Source organism: Schistocerca americana, chromosome 5 (assembly GCF_021461395.2).
Source record: "Schistocerca americana isolate TAMUIC-IGC-003095 chromosome 5, iqSchAmer2.1, whole genome shotgun sequence".
NCBI classification, from domain to species: domain Eukaryota; kingdom Metazoa; phylum Arthropoda; class Insecta; order Orthoptera; family Acrididae; genus Schistocerca; species Schistocerca americana.
In genome coordinates, this window is record NC_060123.1 from 219,727,003 (window position 1) to 219,742,754 (window position 15,752).

The 15,752-nt window shown below is 39.3% G+C and overlaps 1 protein-coding gene across 1 annotated transcript in view; it reads left to right on the forward strand.

The window, feature by feature from the left end:
- LOC124615872 (venom dipeptidyl peptidase 4-like) overlaps positions 1-15,752 on the forward strand; it is a 259,563-nt gene that overhangs the window by 190,893 nt on the left and 52,918 nt on the right. The window contains exon 9 of the mRNA XM_047144037.1: positions 7,121-7,244. Coding sequence (XP_046999993.1) covers positions 7,121-7,244 — 124 coding nt within the window. The remainder of the gene's footprint in view (positions 1-7,120; positions 7,245-15,752) is intronic.

Below are 15,752 nucleotides of genomic sequence, written 5' to 3' on the forward strand. Positions count from 1 at the left end.
AGTTAATGATATGAATTTATCATGGACTAGATTACATTTTATGGTAGCATTTGGTTCATTATAAATTTCACCCCAGATCATCACTTTTAAACTATTCTTAAAAACATTTGTCCCTCAGTCATTAATTATAAGGTCTACTCAAAAAATTCCAGAACTTTGTCCCCAAAATTTTTCTATGCTTACCTTCTACTTATTGTGCATGATCTTCTTTGAAATATCCTCCTCCACAATTGATACACTGCTCCCAATGCCACTTCCACTTCTGGAAGCAGTCTTGGAATACCTCTTTCTTTATCACATGAAGCACCATCTGCAAATCTTCTTTTACCCCGTGTATCATTGCACATTTTCGTCCTTTCAGTGGGGTGCAGGAATGCCAACCCCATTTTGCTCCAACACACCACTGGCTGAAACTATGAATGTTCCAAAATTTTTTGAACAGATCTTGTATTCTAATTTCCACTAAGTCATATCTGTACTGTAAGACACTGTGTTATTTACCTTAATTAACTGTGCATCATGATGAGAGAGTACATTTGGTATGGGATAAATACTTATTTTCTTGTTTTGAGCTTCACCAAAGAATACATCAGTTCAAGTCCTCCTGTCCTTATCCACCAATAATAGAAAGTTAATTGTGGAGATCAAATTGTAGATTTCAAATTCAGATAAGGTTTTCAGATAATTTCTTCCTGTCAGTATGCTTTAGAAAATCACAGTGAAGTTCATTACAGACTATTAACTGTTTGCTGCTGTCTGACAGATGGCTCAGTAAGGAATCCAGAGGCCTCATAAAGAGTTCAGAATTTCCATGAGGGGTCCGCATGGAGTTACATTAAAAGTGAACTATTTTTCAGTATTAATTCACAAATGCACACTTCTATATGCTGATTACTACAAAATATACTTGTCTCAATATTTTTGAACTTGTGTTCTGCCTTATTATATGTAACAACTACTCATTTTTCAATATTAGTTCTGCATGAGTAAGCTGCAATAATGTAATCTTTTATATGTAACTTATCTAACTCTGCAGTTACGTGGTGCTTAGATAGGCACTGGGTGTCTATCTTTTCAGAGTTCTCTAAATTTTCCAAACAGATGGGAAGCTGAAACTACCTGGCAGATCAAAACTGAGTGCCGCACCGAGACTCAAACTCGGGACCTTTGCCTTTCACGGGCAACTGCTCTACCAACTGAGCTACCCAAGCACGACTCACGCCCCGTCCTCACAGCTTTACTTCTGCCAGTACCTCGTCTCCTACCTTCCAAACTTTATAGAAGCGAACCTGCAGAACTAGCACTCCCGAAAGAAAGGATATTATGGAGACATGGCTTGCCACAGCCTGGGGAATGTTTCCAGAATGAGATTTTCACTCTGCAGCGGAGTGTGCGCTGATATGAAACTTCCTGGCAGATCAAAACTGTGTGCCGGACCGAGACTCGAACTTGGCACCTTTGCCTTTCGCAGGCAAGTGCTCTACCAACTGAGCTACCCAAGCATGACTCACGCCCCGTCCTCACAGCTTTACTTCTGCCAGTACCTCGTCTCCTACCTTCCAAACTTTACAGAAGCTCTCCTGCAAACCTGCAGAACTAGCTCTCCTGAAAGAAAGGATATTGTGGAGACATGGCTTGCCACAGCCTGGGGGATGTTTCCAGAATGAGATTTTCACTCTGCAGCAGAGTGTGCACTGATATGAGAGCTTTTGTAAAGTTTGGAAGGTAGGAGACGGGGTACTGGCAGAAGTAAAGCTGTGAGGAAGGGGCGTGAGTCGTGCTTGGGTAGCTCAGTTGGTAGAGCACTTGCCCGCGAAAGGCAAAGATCCCGAGTTCGAGTCTTGGCCCGGCACACAGTTTTGATCTGCCAAGAAGTTTCATATCAGTGCACACTTCGCTGCAGAGTGAAAATGTCATTCAAGATGGGAAGCTCTTCTGCCATATTACCCAGTCCTCTAACATTTTGATGACATAAAGCAAACCTACTTTTTTGTGCATTCTTAAGCATTTTGTGAAGCTCTTCCGTTATTTTAATTTATTTCAAAACAGGGCGCTTGAATCCGAATTCCGACCTAAAGAAAGGTGCCTCTGTGACATCATTAATCACAGGGAACTTGCTTTGTGTGATGGCAACCCCCACGTATTATCTGGAAGAAGCTCAGCCAATGTAACTTTCCCTCTCCTATTCAGGTGTAGGCCATGTCTAGTATATCCCCATCTCCTAATTGTAGCAACAGGCACTAGTTCACATGTGTCAGTAAGACATATCATACACAGCAATATTAATACAATAGCTTTCATTAATAAAGTTAAAACATTGTGTGGTTTGAGGCATGTTTTATGAATAATAGAAGGGAAAAATAGAAAAATGGAAAAGCTAAATACATGGTTTCAGATGTGTGATGTTTTCTGTCAGGGGCCTGAAAGGGAAAAAGATAAAAGAGATTAATTGATTTATTGGTTTTTTGATCAAATGCATAAGCTTGTTATGAGAAAACTGGAAAAGAAGAGCATAAAAACATGTTACATGTGGCATAGTGATTTAGAAGGATACTGAAAATGAAATAGATTGATAAGAGATGAGAAGCTGCTCCACAACATTGGTGGGGAAAGAAATATAAGGAAAACACTAATTAGCAGGAGGAACAGGATGACAAAATGTACAAGATGTGATCTAAAAGTAACAGGAATTTTGACATGTGGAATTATCGGGTCTACTGCCGGATGTTTGTGTCACTCTGGCACAATATTTCGGCCACGTAACTCATTGCCTTCTTCAAGTGCTAACTGAGACTGCCGTATTGGAGGATCTTACTGGACAAGATCCTCCAATACGGCAGTCTCAGGTAGCACCTGAAGAAGGCAACGAGTTATATGGTTGAAATATCGTGCCAGAGCAACACAAACATCCGGCAGTAGACCCGATTTTCCACATGTCAAGATCTCGCTGGGAAAGCCTGAAGAGTTACAACAGGAATTATTCTTTTTCTTAAAAAATCTTTATTATTTATCAAAATCGACTTTGTCCCCTTCAAAGTAATCCCCTCAGATATAATTCAATTGTGCCAGCACTTTTTCTAATCTTGGAAGTACTTCTGAAACTCCCTTTTCATACAAACTGTATTTTATCTTGTAAAGACCTAACCATGTCCAGTATCCTTGTATATATTCCATACATGTAGGATTTGAAGGACTAAATAAATAAACCTACACTTCGAGGGCTATAAAGCCAGTTCTTAACCTGACATGTAAGCTGTCCCCTGCAAAGCAGGCCCATAAGGCAGGCAGATACTATAACCGCAAAACATGCCTGTTGTGCAGTACAGTATTTATGGGAGAGGCTGAAAAAATGCATTTTTACTTGCATCTGTGCTCCTATTGGAATCAGGAGGTTACAAACCCTACAGTGATGGTACTTGCGAAATTTGCAGTTTGTATGACAAATTTGGTCGAAATTGATCCAAGGGCTTGAATGGAGATCTTGGACATACATACACACATACATACATACAATCTGGACTCTCCAGAGAAAATTACCACATCTTTTATCTAATTACCACAAGATGCACTTTACGAATAAAAAGGAGCAAGATAGGATTCAGAATCAGGGACATGAGAATGCCTTATCTGTGGTGGCATGCCTTTAAATGACTTTGATGGAAATTGGGCTTATTTGTCAATTGGTGGAATGCTTATGCTAACACACCCTACAAGGACGATCAAGTATGTACCAATAATACAGATGAGAACAAGTTAGAAGGAATATAATAATTCACAAGTAGCCCTGAATAATTGGTTATCACAAGGGCAAATTCAGCAGAATAAAATGGGCAGTATCTGGAACACCATTTCAGTGATGGCAGCTGTGATTTTCTGACTTGTAATATGTATATGAGTAGTGTCATGTTGTGAGAGTACTTTTTCATGATGATACAAACTCTCCACTCACTGTTGCCAATCACCTTGAATATCCACAGTGTCTACACCCTCCTTCCACAGAACCCACATTATCCTGTGTTGACCTCAATGATACAGTCCATGGTGTCTGTTCATGCAATGAGAAAATGGGCTGTACTGTGCAGGGATTTCATTTCTAGTGATTGTCCTGCCACCTACTGTTATACCAAGTACTACATACTTGCAACTGCAATAATGACTCAAATGGTACACCATGAATGATGGAAAAAAATACGGTGTAAATTAATATGGAATGCCCCTCATAGATAATATGATACTGGGATGTTTTAGGTAGTGTCAGTGAAGTAAGCACATATTGGTAGGAGTCTAGTAATCTTCAGCAGTTAAGATAATACTACCTCTCAGGTAAATGACAGCAAAGCATAAGAATGATCATCTTGTGCACTCAGTTTTTATGCATGTGGTCCTCATTCAACATGTTGAAGAGGCCGTCCATGTATTGAGGGTACAGTCGTAAGGTTGAGAACTGTAGGGTGCCCTTAAATAGCTTAGGGACACACTATACATCATAGGCCAGTAATCAGCTAGCTGACTGTATGTGGGCTACACAAAAGTTCTTTTTTTTTTTTTTTTTTAGATTAGTTGACTCCATTCAGTCCATCAGCATGAGATTCCAGATGTCTCCTGCAAATGAGATTTGGCTCCTGCAAATGAGATTATTAAAATCTTATTGATCAGCTGCTGAGTCATTCACCAAGAAGTACCAGAATTTGAAGTACTCTTAATGAGTAATGGAGCTCCAGTGACACTATGTCAGAAAGGAGGCTCAAACTTATAAATTACAGCAATGAAATATTTGGGGTAAATGTAAGTGTATATTGAAATGGTAGGCTAATACAAAACAGATGTGTTATGTTAGTTTTAGTAGGTAAGGAACCCAAATCCACCAAGATAGAAATTGAAGGTGCATGCTAAATTATTTGGTCAAGGTTCAGTATAAAGGGTGGGTAGAAACATAATTGGATCCTTCTATCAATCAAAGGGTTCGCCCTCAGATGTCACCGAAAGCTTTAGAGAAAATCGCAGCGTGCTAATTCCTGTGTTCCCCAATTTTTATTGTTATCATTGGAGGACACATTAACCAGTCAAGCTGTGTGGAGTGTGCTGAGGTGATTAAGGCTGTGTAAGTAGCAGACATCCTGCAAAACAATGCTAAATATCTACTTAGAACAGATGGTTCAGAAGAAATATGTTAGATCTAATGGAAACAAATAGATTGATTTCATTTGAGGATATCCATTCTACAACTGATGTCAGTGACCATGAGAGAGTTGTAGCAACAATTCCTACCAAAACACAAAGGATAACTTAAATGAGTAGAAATTTTTACATGTTCAATAAACTAGAGAAAGAGACACAGTGTCATATCTCAAGGAGGAAAGGGAATCATTTACAAGAATAGTTGAACAACTATTATTTCATGATAGCAAATGGGATGCTGCAGCACACAAAATGGGAACCAAACATTGTCATTGTGGTCCTAATGTCAGCAGATAGTGTACCTAGTTTCGAAATAATGTGTGTATAGTGTATGCAGTATGTGTGGGGACTAGGCATGAGAAAGGAATGAAAAATATAGCACTAGCCTTTTTCATTATTATGTATCTTCTTTGCCAAAACAATATTTTCTGCCAGTGATAAACTAAGCGAGGTAATATTGTTTTAAACAGACTAGCCTTGTATTCAGTTGGATGGAGGCTCCAGTTTTCATTCAGTCATCCTATTTTAGGTTTTCCATAGTTTCCCTAAATTACTTCAGGCAAATCTTAGGATGAGGAATACTATAATGCCTCAACGCCCCATCCTTATTAAAATAAATCTGCAAGTGTGTAAATACCTGTATACACGTCCACCCCCGGTAGCTGAGTGGTCAGCGTGACAGAATGTCAATCCTAAGGGACCGAGTTCGATTCCTGGCTGGGTCAGAGATTTTCTCAACTCAGGGACCGGGTGTTGTGTTGTCCTAATCATCATTATTTCATTCCCATCAACACGCAAGTCATCAAAGTGGCATCAAATCGAAAGACTTGCACCCAGTGAATGGTCTACCCGACGGGAGGCCCTAGTCACATGACGTGTATACATAAATTACATTGTTTTTGGTATTATTAAATTATAATACTATGACATGCCCAATACCTTTGTAAAAGTGATCTGTGGATGAAGAAAACTACTACTTCTACTACTGGTACTACCACCACTACTACAAGCACCAGCTAGATAGGTGTACTGTGTGGTCCTGTGAGGTACTAAGTATGCTGATGCTGAAGTTTTCAACTTTCAACAAAGCTTAAAATCTTAAGCAACTTTTTTAAAATTAAATTATATTGGATTTCTTGGATCAGTTTTTTCTGTATCATTGAGCAATTTGTGCATGAGAGCTTTCCAAGTAAATGACAAACTAAACAGTATCATGACTAGTATTGTTGAACTGATTGCCCAGTTGTATGATAACTCTGAAGCATGCCAAACTATTTGTGCACAAGACAATTTTTAAGTGTGAAGATGATACTTGTTTATTGTTTGTATTTTTTGTAATGCAGTATTATCTCCACTGTAAATGTGATTGGAATTCAATTTAAATCTTATATACAAGTAACTATCTCTTGTAATCAAATCAAATTCTTGACACATTGTACATTCAGGGCAAGCTCATGATTGAATTTATCCATGGAACACATGTCCAATATAAGTAAATAAGCTATTTCTTTATTTGGCTTATGGAAAAACCTCAGGTTCTAAATTTTACACTCTGCAAGGAAAATGAAGTTTCTGAATAATTATGTCTTTAAACAGTAATCTGCAGTGTGTGCTTGTGTGTGTGTGTGTGTGTGTGTGTGTGTGTGAGAGAGAGAGAGAGAGAAGAGAGAGAGAGAGAGAGAGAGAGAGACTTTGTCAGACAGACAGTATTGTACAGATAATAATTTTGACAAAGGTATAATGTACATTATTGGTTACATGATTAAAATTTATGTTTAGCTTTTTGTTGCTGCACTAGTGTAGTGCAAATCTGTAATTGTCATCTACTGTAATGAATATATTCTTTGCACCAAAAGAATACAGCAGTTTTTGTTAGAAGTTCTGCTATGCAGTTTAAAATAGTTTGTTTCAACAGAAATGATGTTTTTATTTGTCCACACAGAGACCCAATATTATGTGGTGTTACATGGCCATCTGAGAATGAAGTTGTAGTTCTGTGGAAAAATAGAGTACAGACAGTTGCAAAAATAATGGTCTGCATGATTGACGATGGGGACTGCCATGAGGTAAGTATCATTATGAGAGTATGTAAAATACTGAAGTGCACACTGAATGCCCATTTGTAGTATAACACATTGGCCTATCAAATTGTTTATGCACAAGACATTTTGTGTTTTCTGACTTGTATAATTACTGTTCTTGTTCAAATCACTATCCAGCAATTACTGTTAAGGTTTTCTGATGTTTCCCTAAATCACTTATGGCAAATGCTAGGATGGTTCCCTTGGAAAGGTCAGAGCCAAAATTTCCTTCCCAAGTCCAAGCCCGAGTTTTGTCTCTTGCTTGTTCCTTCCTTCCTTCCTTCCTTCCTTCCCTCCCTCCCTCCCTCCCTCTCCCCTCCCCCCTCCCTTCCTTCCTTCCCCTCCCTCCCTCTCTCTCACTCTCTCTCTCTCTCTCTCTCTCTCTCTCTCTCTCTCTCTCTCTCTCTCTCCTCTCCCTCCCTCCCCCCCCCCTTCTCTCTAACAATGGCAAGTGCACGATGCAATAACAACAATATGGAAAGGATAGATTGCTACTTGCCACATAGAGGAGATGTTATGTCACACACAGGCACAGTGAGAAAGACTGCTAAAATATTTCAGCTTCTGGATAAAGTTGTTCTTTTGAAATAGAAAATACATACATTCGCAGAAGCACAGTTCGCACATACATGGCCACCATCTCTGGGCACTGGGGCCTGACTTTGACTGTGTCTGACATGAGCAGCAGTGTGCTTGGGGGAGTGTTGGTGGTAGTGGGGGGGGGGGGGGGGGGGGGTGGAAGGATACGGATAGCAGGATAGGGGTGGAGGAAGACGCTGTGCTGCCTATTGGAGCATGCAGGGACATGATGGGGCAGTACAGGCCTGCTATGTGAAGTCTTGGGAAGCTGCACTGGGAGAGGTGTGGCTTCAGATGCAGTTACAGTCAGGCCACAGTGCCTAGAGACAGCAGTCAAGTGTGTGACTTCTGCTTGTCTGAATGTCTGTGTGTTTTCTATTTTTGATGAAGGACTTTGTTCCGAAGCTTAAATGATGTTAACAGTCTTTTTTAGTGTGCCTATCTGCAACACAGTGCCTCTTCTATGTGGTGAGTAACAATTTATCCTTTCTATATTGTTGTTATTCCATCCTGGGTTATCCATTGTTTGATTTTGTGTTATTGCTTTCCTTCCAGTCTACAACTTAATGCTGTTTTCCTTTGTTACAATTTTCTATCTCGTTACTTACTCAGTGTCCATCCTTTTCTTTCTCTTCTTTGTTTTATCATCACTTTCTATATCACGCATGCGCTGACATCTGAGCCACCCTGAATCAACAGTCTTGTCCATGGGCAACACACAGCTATGTGATCGTGAAAATTGTAGTTGCAGCTTCTTGTGTCCCACAAATATAATCATTCTTGGACCTTCAAATTAATCAAACTTCCTCTTTCATCCTCACCTACTTTTCATGTGCTTTTGTGTACCTTTGTATGCTACAAGTATTTTGTATCTAACCTCAGAACAAACAAACACCACACACACACACACACACACACACACACACACACACGCACACACAAGCGTACGCACGCACAGACACACACTCTTCTCTCTCTCTCTCTCTCTCTCTCTCTCTCTCTCTCTCTCTCTCTCTCTCTCTCTCTGTTTTCCTTCCCTTATTGCGGCACTCGTGTACTGACTCCACCTAATTCACTTCCATGTGCTGGCTCTGCTCTTTGCACACATCCATCCACCAACATGTATTCCACTATTTTCCTCTTTTTATTTATTTTTCTCTCTGATGTCATAGTGTTTTCATGTTTATATTAGTTCATTTTCGTCTTCCTCTATAGGCCCTACTCCCTCAGGTTTCACCTTTGTCCCTCTCTGTGATTTTCCCCATCTATTTTTATGTATTTTTTATCCTCCACTATGGATCCTTGCTCCTTCCATGTGTGCCAATACAAAAAAGTTTCCCTATCCCTAGTCAGACCCCCAGACCCCCAATCCCACATACTGCTCCAGCATTGTTGCCCAGCTCATGGAATCCTCTCCCAAATAGCTCAACTATCAAATTACCCATATCCAGCTGCAGTCCCTTCTTCCTCAAAGACCTCTATCTGTTCAAACTACATCAGTCCATAGCCCTTACTATCTAGTCCTACAAAATGAAATAACTCAGGCCCAAACTACATTGCAATATCTCTTCTCCATACATAAAATAATCCTGCCCTGCAATGACGAATTCCTGCATCCCCTGTCCCAAATTGAAACTCTTGCTCTTCAGGAACTAGGGCATCATGCACAGTACCACCTCAAAAAGCTCTCCAACCTGTTCGCTTTCTATTCCTGCCTTGGACCACCACTATCTGTCACCTCTACAAGAGCTTCCATCAAACCTCCCCCTCACAGCCCTTGTAGCTGCCAAGCCATGCCTCATAGAGCTACTACATTTACCACACCTTTGGAAAAGTTTTAAGAATGGGCTTGTAATTGACTCCTGTCTTTCCACAATGCAGGCCTTTTCTTCTGCACCTTTTCGTGCAAATGCTCAAGGACACATTTGTAGTATTCCTGGTTAACTGGCTGTCCTCCAGGGGTAAATTCATGATGCACAATACCAGTAGAATAAAAAAAAATCATCAACATTGCCTTCACCTTCGACCGACTTTGCCATGCTTTTTTTCCATCATGGTGAATCTGGAGTCTTCCACTGCGAAGACTGCAATTCGGTTTCAGGATCATATCCATATACATGATTTGTCACCTGTAATTCCCCTATTTAACAAATCTGGATCATTTTAATCTGATTAATCAGTTCTTGGTACACTTCAAGTCGGTGTTGTCTCTGGTCACTTGACAACACTTTTGCAATGAATTTTGTGGACACTCAACGGATGTTCAGATCTTCCATTAAAATTGACTGAACTGCATAGAAACTTAAATTAAATTCATCAGCAATCTCCCTAATTGTAATTCTATGATCAGAGCACACTAAGTCAAGAACTTTCACAACATTTTCATTTATTTTTGATGTGGAAGAACAGCGGGACAGTGGTTCATCGTCAAATCTTTTTAAATCTGTTGAACCAGACATAAACATTTGACTGCCTTGTACAATATCTCCAAAAGCTGTTTTTAATAGTTTGTAAGTCTCAGAAGCTGATTTCCTGGTTTTAAAACAAAATTTCACGCAAACTTTTTGCTCCGTTTTTATGTCCATTTTCACGCAGACAGAAAATGGCTTCAAGCCCTAACAGACCCGCACTCAACCAACTGCCACAATGAACTAATTAAAGGAAAAGCAGTTTCCTGTCAGAGGGCATTCAAGGACAAGGCAATGACTCACTCCCCACCCTCCGTGTACCTGCCCACCAAACCAGTAAGCAGTAGCAGATCCATTCTTAAAACTTTCCAATAACACCTTGTGGAAAGGATAGCAACAGTGATAAGGCAACGGGGTAAGAAATGTTATCACTGAAGAGTTTGTCTGACACTTCACTCTATATGGCAGTGAAGATGCAAAAAGGACATAAGTGTATTCACACACAGAAAAAAACATGAATATAGAATTTGGTATAAATATGCAAGTGATAAATCCTCAGCAACTGATTCTGAGACTGTAACGAGAGCTGATTCAACATGTATTATGTTGCAGACATACTTGAATTATTGAGAAAGACTGGTAGATAATAAAATAATGCGCAAGGCAAGAAAATGTATACATCAAAATCATTATTCTTTTAAATGCAAGAGAGTTCATGTGGCTAGAAGGATATAACATTAATAGATCTAAACAGAGAGGAAGAGGATGCAGCACAGAAAATGAGGGTGAAACTTTGCTACAACAGCTTGAGGCTCTGTGTTTGCTTTGAATACAAGTGAATGTACATTCCTCTGGGGGATTGATTTACATCATTATATGTATTTATTTTAGATATTATAGACAAGAAATGAAAATAATAATAATTACATATATGTACATATACCTGACAACTTGTAAACATGTCTTTCAATGTTTTATTAATATGAGAAAGTATTCAGTTCTTTTTTCAGTAAAAAGCCTTTTTCTTTCAACTCCAAAGTTTTTATGAATCATCTCTACCCTTCTGCATGCATTGTTTCAAAGAAGTGTTATTCCTAAGCTGAAGAAGGTTCTTTTTAAATAATCAGACATGTCTTATCAAACAGATGGTAGATATCCTGGGCAGCATACGTCATTTTATTACAGATATTTTCCATGATTTCAATATTTTTAGCATCCCATCACATGTTTGTACCTCCAAAATTAGTTAATGCAGTTAGTATTTTCCTCTTAACTGTCAGTTCCACTGCAAGTACTTTCATCTCATTCCCAGATGTAAATATGTATTCATTTATGCAACGGGCAATACTACATGATTTATAAAAATACAGTTCCCCAATCCTGACTTCATCATCTTCCCACACCATATACTTCTTATCAATTTCCAATACATCATCATCTCAGCATAGACACCTTACAACAGTCTCCTCCAGATAGCAAAAATAAATAAAAATGTTCTGAACACAGCATATATATTTCCAAATTCATTCAGTTTCTGTTCATAGCTTCCTGACTTCTATTTTATGACATAATTTTAAAATTCTACCTTTGTGTTGTGAAAAACAATCCTCTCTCTCTAAAAATAACATTTTCCTCAAAAACATGGCTAGGTTAAGATAAAAAATTATTTTACATGATCTCAGATTAATGTCATGACCAATACTCCATCTTTCATAGTTGAAAGTTGATGACCCATCATATATTCCTCTTAACAGTCTGTCTCCATTTTTCCCGGTCTTCTGCACCTCAGAGTAGCTGACCCCATGTTTGATGTGTCTTCTCCTTTATCTGGTCTGTCCATTGCCTCAGTGATCATCCTTGCAATCATTTCCCTTCAACTTTGCCCTGGATGATCATCGTTCCCAAGTTATCCTCCTGATGTCAACTATGTGACCAAAGGACTGCAGGATTCACCAGAAACAAATGCTGGATAATCTCTTCTCCACTATGAGTTCTTGAAGCATTGATTTGTTTATCCATTTGTCCATCCATGATATTCTCTGCAGCCTCCTTTATGTCCACAATTCAAAAGTATCAGTTCTTTTGCAGTCTCCTTCATTATTGTCCACATTTTAATGCCATGAAGGGAAACTGGAAACACCAGACATTTCAGCACTCTTAATTTAATGTGCCTGGTTAGGGTTCTGGCCTTCCAAATCACTCTCAGCTTCAATGCAGCATCCCCACCCAGAACAATTTTGCATTGAATTTCCTGTGTAGAATCAACCTCTTTCTGATCGCTGAGCCCAGATAGACAAAGTGATCAACTTCTTCTTCTTTTTCTTACTAACTGATAGCGTAAGTTTCTCACTTTCTCTCTTAATGTATTACACACTTAATATAAAATTCACTTCAGTGAATCAGTTTTTCTTAACAATTCTGTTCAAGTGCTGACAGCAAATAGGAAAGGATCAAGTCTGATACCAGATATTGTCCAAATGTATCCAGAAACATGCATAAACACTTCTATGAAATTAAACAGCAAAGAAGCCTGGAAGACATTTAATAACATTATTTCCCCACAAATATTTTAAACAGATACTATAATTCTGTTCCAAATAATCTTAAATTCCATTTACCAATAATTTTCTATCATACAAAACATGACAAAGGTTAAAAAAAACATCACTGTTGCTTCTGAAAGACTCATTCATTTGGAGGCTTCTTACATTTTTTAATTAACACAAGCTATGGTACTTTATTCCGTACACTACTGCAAATTTTCTCCTTATGCATGTTCATACACACATACTTCGCAGCTTTCGAATATAAATTGGCACAACTTGCTTCCACAGATTACAGTTATTCTTTTTCTCTCAAAAATTTTCAGCTCAAAATTAAGACAGTTTTTGTCATAATCAAATGTTCATGTGAATTAGTTATGGCATTATCTGTTGTAACATTGCACAAACACAATATTAGAATTCTTGCCAATCAACTTTTAATTTGCTTCCATGTAAAGGAAAGTACAGACACACTGAAGAATGCTGTAAGAAGAACAAGCACATTTTTACCTCAGAACTGAGTGTCGTAAATATTACATTGCTTTTATCATTACCACAAACTGGTATGCTACTGTTTCTAAACTGACAACAAAATGCATTTTGATAAATTGTTCACCAATCAAGCTGCAACTGACTGCAAAATCGTAATAGCTTTACAGAAAAAAGACGTGTGTTTGAAAAATGTAAGATATTTCTCTCTACACAGATCATTTTGCAGTGATACATTTCATACAGACTTTTGAAACTGACATTGAAAGTTATTTGGCCTAGACAGTTCAGGTAAAATTTCATTAATTATATCAGGGACACATTTCATTTCAGCATCAATGCAATCAACAACTGGTGAACTCGTTTCACCCGCTGCAACTAGAGTCATCTTTCAAAGATGGTTTTGGTGGATTGTACAGTTAAGGCTGGTGGTGCTACAATTACTGTTTTATTAATAATTTTACAAATTTAATTGACTATTGTTTTTAAATCTTTACTCAAATTTGAGATTTTTATGTCAAGATGTCAAGATTTTTATGACCTGATTATCCTACTGTTTTTAAAGCGTTCCTCATTTTTTGGTGATGTTCTTTTTTTTATCCCATTCTTTAGCACATCATTTCAAATTCTGTAACTGCTCATGCAGCCCAGACATTATTTTTGAAAGTTTTTGATCATACACAACCAGTAAAAAATTAAACAGGAAGTAAAAAACCACTACATATCTTGGCAAGTCTGTGTCCAATGCATACACCTATCAGACAATAATATATATATATTTTGGCATTAGACATATTTGCGTTATCTTGGAACTGATATAGTCATATTTATCCTTTTATTCTCCACTGTTTCTTTCTTACAGGCTATGCATATGTACCTTATTGATTCGTAAATACTGTAAGATTAAACGAGACTACACATCAAAAAACAGAACCATTGGGACACCAATAGGCACACACAAAAGAAAGAAAGCTTTCTAGCTTTGGGATGGGCTAGGCATGTAATGCATGATTGTAGGAGCTAATGGGTAGTGGCACACTCTCAAGGTGATGTAAGGACCTGAATTTTGAGGTAGTGACAGGATGGAGGAAGGGAAAACCATTGGGTGGAGGGTGTGGGAACAGTAGGTTACCTGAGATTGAGGCCAGGATGATTACAGGGGCAGAGGATGTGTTGTAAGGATAACTCCCGTCTGCATCATTCACAGAAGATGGTGGTGGAGGGAAGGATTCAGATGGCCTGGGTTGTGAAGCAGCCATTGAAATTGAGCGTGTTGTGCTCAATTGCGTGTTATCACTAAGTGCTCAATTTTTTAGTGGAGTAAGAGATGCCGGGTCTTCCACATTGGTCTGCCATAGGGATATGATCCTTCCTGCAAGAGACTGTGAGTGGGAGTGGCATAGGGATACACTACGATGTTGTGTAGGTTGGTGGATGACAGAACAGCACTTTGCAGTGGGAAGGATCTCGGGTAGGACGTCCCTCATTTCAGGGCAGGATAAGAGATGGTTCTGTTGCTCCAGTCCAGGTTGATACTGCATGACGAGAGGAGCACTCCTTCATAGCTGGTTGCTGGGGGATGGTGAGAGGATTGAGGACTTAAGAGGATTTTGCATGGGAAATCTGTGGACTAGGTGTGGGAATGTTGCCTGTCTGTGAAGGCCTTCATGGGACCTGCAGTATGCTCAGCAAGGGTGTTTCTGTCACTGCATCTGCATCATCCACAGATGGATAGGTGGTATTTGAGGGATTTTTTGGTGTGACAAGAATGGCAGCTGTTGAAATGCAGGTTCTGTTGGTGGTTAGTGGGTTTAATGTGGACAGAGGCATGGCTGGAGCCATCAGAGAGGTGGAGGTGAACATCCAGGAAGGTGGCACATCGGGTAGAGGAGGAGCAGGTGAGGGGGATAAGAGAAAAGGACTTGAGCTTCTGAAGGAATGTGGGTAGGGTATGCTGATCCTGAGTCCAGATCATGAAGACATCTTCAGTGAACCTGACCAGACTAAGAGTTCGGAGTTGTGTGAGGCTAGGAAGATTCATCCTAGATGGCCCATAAATAGGTTGGCACAGGAAGTGCCATAAGAGTGCCCCTGGCTATGCTGTGGACTTGTTTGTATACTTTCTTTTCAGTGGAAAACGATTTGTGGGTTAGGATAAAGTTGGTAAAGTGTATAAGGAATGGGTAAGGGGTTTGCAGTCTGAAGAACAATGGGACAGGTAGTGTTCAATAGCAGCAAGGCTTTGGGGATGAGGTATGTTGTGTACAGGGAGATGGCATCAACAGTGATGAGTAAGGGACCAGGAGGTGAAGGGGTGGGGATGGTGGAATGTTGGTGAGGGAAGGGGTTAGTAACTTTGAAATGAGGGGCCAGAGTTCAGGCATTTAGTTTGAGGTATTAGTCAATGACAGAGGAAATTCTTTCAGTGGGAGCACATTAGCCAACTACAATAGGGTGTCAGGATTGTTGGGTTT